At 52.9% G+C, this 6,000-nt stretch overlaps 1 protein-coding gene across 1 annotated transcript in view; it reads left to right on the forward strand.

Annotated features, from left to right (window-relative positions):
- The window catches only part of PDGFB (platelet derived growth factor subunit B), a 19,591-nt gene extending 13,797 nt beyond the window's left edge, over positions 1-5,794 (forward strand). Inside the window, exons 6-8 of the mRNA XM_074326416.2 lie at positions 424-568; positions 3,668-3,818; positions 4,207-5,794. Coding sequence (XP_074182517.2) covers positions 424-568; positions 3,668-3,792 — 270 coding nt within the window. The 3' untranslated portion in view covers positions 3,793-3,818; positions 4,207-5,794. The remainder of the gene's footprint in view (positions 1-423; positions 569-3,667; positions 3,819-4,206) is intronic.
- Positions 5,795-6,000: the final 206 nt, after the last annotated feature.

The raw sequence follows: 6,000 nt of genomic DNA on the forward strand, positions 1-6,000 counted from the left end.
CTGACAGCTGACCTCCCCCTTCCCGCCTCCCTCCTGGATAAAGCCTCCCCTCACTTCCTTCCAGACAACCATCTCCCCGCCTCTGCCACAGCCCCTGACCTTGGCTGGCGCTCCAGGAATGAGGACACCACAGGCTCCACGCTCCACCCGGAAATGCCTTTCTCCCTCTCTGAGAGCACCGAGGGGGGCTGTGGCCAAGCTGGAGGCCAGGTCGGGAGGGCTTGTTTTGATGGAAAAGCTACAAGAAGGGCAGAGGGCAAGGTCCTGCTATTGTTTTGGCCGCAGTGTCTGCACTGCTGCTCTTCAGGCTTTCGAGGAAAGATTCCCCACAGGGGACGCTGGGGTGGGAAGAGAAGGCAGGCAGCTACCTCAGCCCCTGCCCAGGTGGTCTTACAGAGGCACTTGGGTGGTTCTATCCTCCAGGTGAGGAAGATCGAGATTGTACGGAAGAAGCCAAGCTTTAAGAAGGCCACAGTGACCCTGGAGGACCACCTGGCGTGCAAGTGTGAGACGATAGTGGCTGCACGACCTGTGACCCGAAGCCCGGGGAGTTCCCAGGAGCAGCGAGGTAACCTTCAGTCCAGGGTCGGCCTCTGATTGCTCGGCCTGGCCAGTCCCTTCTCCTGTGGCAGCTGCCGGGTGGGGGGAAATTGGATCAGGCATGCGCCTCAGACCCCACCCCTGGTTAAATTCATCTGAAGCTTTCCATCTCACTGAGAACAATCCAGATTCATCCCCTGACTGCAAGGCTCTATATGAGGATGTAGCCCCCAGTTGGCCCTTTGGTCTTGCTGCCAACCAATCCCCCCTCACTGTGACACCCCAGCCAGCCTGGCCTTTTTGAATGGCCAGCTACATTTCTGCCTCAGGGCCTTTGCACATGTCACTCTGTCTGAAACTCACTTCTCTCAGCTCTTCACAAGCCTACTTCTTCTCTTCATTTGCATCCTAGCTCTGAAGTCACCTCCTCCTAGAAGTCTGCCCTGACCACCCTGTCCAGAGTAGCCCCCATCCCAGATTTGCTACCCTTACTCATTTAAGGAATACATGAAATGGGGAGGAACCAGGGCCTGGACAAGAGAAGACCCCATGTACATTGTCTTCAGATTTTTGACAACTTGTTTTAGGGATGAGAAATCAAACTAATTCCTGTGGCCTTGAGGGGGAATTAGGATGAACGGGGCAAAGCTATCAGAGAGAGATGTTTAACTCCATAAACCCATGAGGGGTCTGAGACGGAATTGTCTGCCTTGTGATGTAGTGAGTTCCCTGTCATTAGAAGTGTGTAAGTAAAGGCTGGGCAGCAGGATTGTGACGGACAAGTTTCAAGCATCCGATGGATAAGTGGAACCAGAGTTCCATCCCTATCCTAGTGAGCCCCACTTTTGCTGAATGCTCTGGTGACTTTGCTATGCCCATTCACTGAAATTTTATAAATTCATAATTTTAGGGGCATAATTTGACTTAAAGACTTGAAAAGGACCCCCCCCCAAAAAAAAAAAATCTGGTTTAATTGCCTCCTCCACATTTTATAGATGAGGTGCCTGACGGCCAGAGAAGCTGAGATCTTGCCAGAGGTCACACAGTCAATCCCAGATCTTGTAACATCTAGTTCTGGGTTCTTCAGATTGTATACTGCTGCCTTTTCTCCTTCAAATGTTTGTAGTAAGGATCAAATGAGAGTCATTAAAATAATGTGATTAGATGCACATAAAAAAAGTCACTCAAGTGACTGTTTTGATTTTCAGTAACTTTCTGTTGCTGGGGGACAGAACAGTCTCACCGTCGTTTCTTATTAACAGATCTCTGGAAGTCAGGGCCATCTCTTAGCCTCTTTGTCCTGTTCTCAGAGCTGAGCAGAGGCCTGGATGTCCTGGGAAGGCTGATAATGTGACAGCTTCAAACTGACGCGTTGTAAATTATTTATAGAGTTAACATGGAGAATGATTTTTCTAGTTAGGAAAAATTATATTTTTCTTCATGTTTAGAACGGAGTTGTTTTACATGCATTTTTTTTCACATGATTTTCCAAACCAGTTTCTTGGGAGGCACGTTAAACCAATTAGTATGTAGATAATATCTTGCTGTTTAGTTGTAGCATTTTGGCCCCGTGTGGTGGGTACTTCTGGCAGCTGGACACTGTCCTGGCCAGGCTAAGGCTTGGTGGTGTGGCCTGTGTGATGTGGTGGTCAGAACCCTGGGCTAAAATTTCTGCTCTGTCACTTGTGAGCTGTATGACAACCTTGAGCTGGCTCAGGCTTTGCCAGTCCAGTGTCCTGCTGGTGGCCTGGTCTCTGGATCAGAAACTCTAGGCCCTCAATGGTTCTTCTGGGTACAAAGGTCCCAAGTCCCTGACTTGCAGAGATGGGGTAACTACCTTATGGAAGCTTGTGTCTGCAAGGTGGAAGGTCAGGTGTTTAACCCAAAGAGTGGGGTGGGCCTTGAGCTTGGCAGAGAAAGCTTTCATTTTCTACTTGGGGGCCCAGGAGGAAGAGAGACGTAAGTGCAAACCTTGAACGTAAGCGCAAACCTTGACCTAGGCTCACAGGCACTGTGACTGACAGCAGAGGGGTTGATTGACAGTTTGGACTCGGGACAGATCCCTGGGTTCAAATCCCAGTCTCTCTGCCTCAGTTTTCTCACCTGTTGTATAAACATACTTGTACCCACCTTGAGGATAAATGAGCTTAGAACATTGCCAGGTGCTCGCTAAGAGTTCTGGCTATTTTCATATATTATCTCCTAATCCTAGGAGGCCAGGGCTGCTGGCATCTCCGTTTTAGAGATGTGGAAATTGAGGCACAGGGAGTTTCTATGACTTGCCCGAAACCACATGACTAACACGTGGGAGAGCCCAGATTTGAACCCTGGTGGTCTGGCCCACCATCTGAGCTCTGGACTGCCCCACTGTGCTTTTACTCTAAGTGGCGAAGGTAAGGCAGACATCGTGCACAACTGATGGAAAGGCCCAGCTCTATGGTGGGGGGTCTGGTTGTGGCCCAAAGCCCAGTGGCTCACTCATCACAAGACTGCAAGGGGCTGACAGGTTGGTGGGAGGAAAACCTCAATGGGTGAAGCCGAGGAAACGAAAGGGAAGTTCATAAGAGCAGCTGCCATTTGCCAATCACAGCTTAGTCTGTACTCAGTGGCAGAGACAACAGCCATTTCCTTCTTTCCTATGTCTGTGGGCTGATGGGGCTCAGCTGGGTGGTTCTACTGCTGTCTCATAGTTTCAGTCAGTCATCTGGAGGCCACACTGGGACAGCTGGGCCTCTGTCATTCAGGGCCTCTCTTCCCCAGATGGTCTCCCCAGCAGGGTAACCAGACTTCTTATGTGGCGGCACAGGGCTCCACGAAGTGCAAAGGTGGGAGCTACCAGGCCTTTTTAGGCTTATGCCTGGACCTGGCACAGCACTGCTCTGCCTCCTTTTATTGGTTAATAGATAGATAGGGAAACTGAGGCATGGAGTGTTTTAGTAATTGTTCCCAAGGCATGTACAGCCGGTGAGCGATGTAGTTGGGATTCAAACCCAGGAGGTCTGGCCCCTTCCCTCAGCACAGAGGCTCTGGGGAGGTGTGTGGCAGGCCTTGGTTGAGAGGGATAGACACCTCCACCCACCCACCAGTGGTTCTGCCTGCTGACAAGTCCTTTCTTTCTCTTGAGCAGCTAAGACACCCCAAACTCGAGTGACCATTCGGACTGTGCGAGTCCGCCGGCCCCCCAAGGGGAAGCACAGGAAGTTCAAGCACACGCACGACAAGGTGGCCCTGAAGGAGACCCTCGGAGCCTAGGGGCATCTGCAAGAGAGTGCGGGCAGGTGAGGGCCAGGAGGGGGCGCTGCGGCCCACAACCCTGTTTCCTTCTCCTGGGCCTGTGTTTTGGGCGGTGGAAGGGGTTGGGGGAGAAGCATTTTCCCATAGGCCCTAAGCTTTGATCCCTGCTGCCCAGTTATCAGCTGAGTTTTTCCATTGTGCGGGGGAGGGGGGGAAGGGGAGGTGGGGTGGAGGGTCGGGGGCGCTTTGGAGACCCCAGCCCAGCTGTGTCCCAGCATGCCCTCAAAAAATCAGTCATCAGCCCTGAGTGCTGCTGAAAATCAGCGATGACTGGTCCACTCCAGCTCTTTGTCCCTGGCAAGAGGGGCTCGTGAGCGTGGCATGGAGTTCCTAGGCTGCTTCTGACCCCGTGTCCCTCTGCTTATCTTACAGGGTTATTTAATATGGTATTTGCTGTATCGCCCCCATGGGGTCCTTGGAGTGATAATATTGTTCCCCTCGTCCGTCTGTCTCGATGCCTGATTCGGACGGCCAATGGTGCTTCCCCCGCCCCTCCACGCGTCCGTCCACCCCTCCGCCAGTGGGTCTCCCCTCAGTGGCCTCCAGCATCTTGCCCGGAAATTTGAGAAGGAAACAAAAGACCTGGATTCCATCGAGGTCTTCCTCCTCCAACCCCAAAAATCTGGGACAGGGGTACAAGAGAGACTGATGGGGGAAGGGGCTCCCTTCCCCAGCACCTGGCCCAGGCCACACCTGAGCGCTGTGGACTGGCCCAAGGAACCCTGCATGTGGCCCTGAGGACCTCTCTGCATGGCCTGCCTGGTTCCTGGACTTCCAGCCAGCTCTGACGGGAACACCCCAGGCAGGCCAGGATCCTTCCTACCCCTGTGGCCTAGACCAGGTGGGGGAGCACAGACTGGAGAAAACCCCCTCTCACCGTGCCCAGGCCCAGTCACCTCTCCTTGGTCACCTCTGCTCAGTGGCTTCCTTTCATTTTCCACGTATGAAATATTTGAAGAGGTGGACTCCTGCAGGCGAGTGTGGCCCGAGTGCCAAGCAGCCAAGTGCCCTCTCAGATGGGTTAGAGATGAAGGTTGCTGTGGAGGTGGGTATAGATGGTGACCTGGGCATCTGCTAGCTCTTCCCCCTCCCCCCTTTCACTTCCTCCTCTGTTTCATCTCTCTACCTCCACCCTGCAACTTTCTCTTGTCCTGGCCCTTCAGTCTGCTCCAACAAAGGGAGCACCTCTTATTGAGGCTCCAAATGACCCCCGTCACTGCTTCCTAGGGCAGAAGACCAGGGGCCAGGGCAGCAGGGGGCCTGTCCATTATATCCCAGCCCGGCCAAGACTGCCGTGTAAGGTTGTGCAGGTTGTGCACTGCACAGGGCACTGCCTGCGGGGATCACCGATCACATCATAGACATGGCCAATTTGTATATTTATTATGACAGTTTTCTGGCGGGTGGAGGTAAAGTGTCTTGAGGAAAGGGATCCTTTTCCTCACTGACACAAAGGCTCTGTGTGGACTGGCTGTGCCTCTGACCCAGCTGGTGGCTTGGAGTGGTCAGATAGGAGTGAGCTCATGGTAGGGAGGTGGGGAGGCAGCATATGTCCATCTGTCCCCTATTTCCCCAAGTCCTCAGCTCAAGCAGGTGTGAAAAACCTGGAAGTCTCCAACGGAGGGGGCAGCCTTGTGCCCCATGCATACTTCCCCATCTTCGATGCTTTTGAGTTCCACCTCTGGTGGCTCCTTCCAGGAAACCAGCTCCTGGGCTGGGAGTGGGAAAGAAAGGGAAAAGATCCCCAGGACCCCCTAGGGGCAGGCTCTGAGCTCCCACCTCTCTTGCCACCTTCCACTGACATTTTCCCCTCCCCCTCTCCAAAATCTGCTTCCTTCAGTTTGTAAAGTCGGTGATTATATTTTTGGGGGCTTTCCTTTTATTTTTTAAATGTAAAATTTATTTATATTCCGTATTTAAAGTTGTAAAAAAAAATAACCACAAAACCAAATCAAATGAATCTGCCGGAGGTCTGTCTGTTGGCATCGTGCGCAGCGATTACCCTTTCCGCACTGGCAGGATTTGCTGACAGCTTGCTGCGTGTTCCTCTCACTCTGGGAGGCTCCGGTGCACGCTCCGGCGCGCGCGCACACACACTCACACGTGTACCCACACACATGGGCCCGCTGCCCTGAGGGAGGCTTCTGTCTGGGAGTGGGTAAGCGC

This window comes from Rhinolophus sinicus, chromosome 1 (assembly GCF_057876585.1).
Source record: "Rhinolophus sinicus isolate RSI-liver-muscle chromosome 1, RSI-T2T, whole genome shotgun sequence".
In the NCBI taxonomy this organism is placed as follows: domain Eukaryota; kingdom Metazoa; phylum Chordata; class Mammalia; order Chiroptera; family Rhinolophidae; genus Rhinolophus; species Rhinolophus sinicus.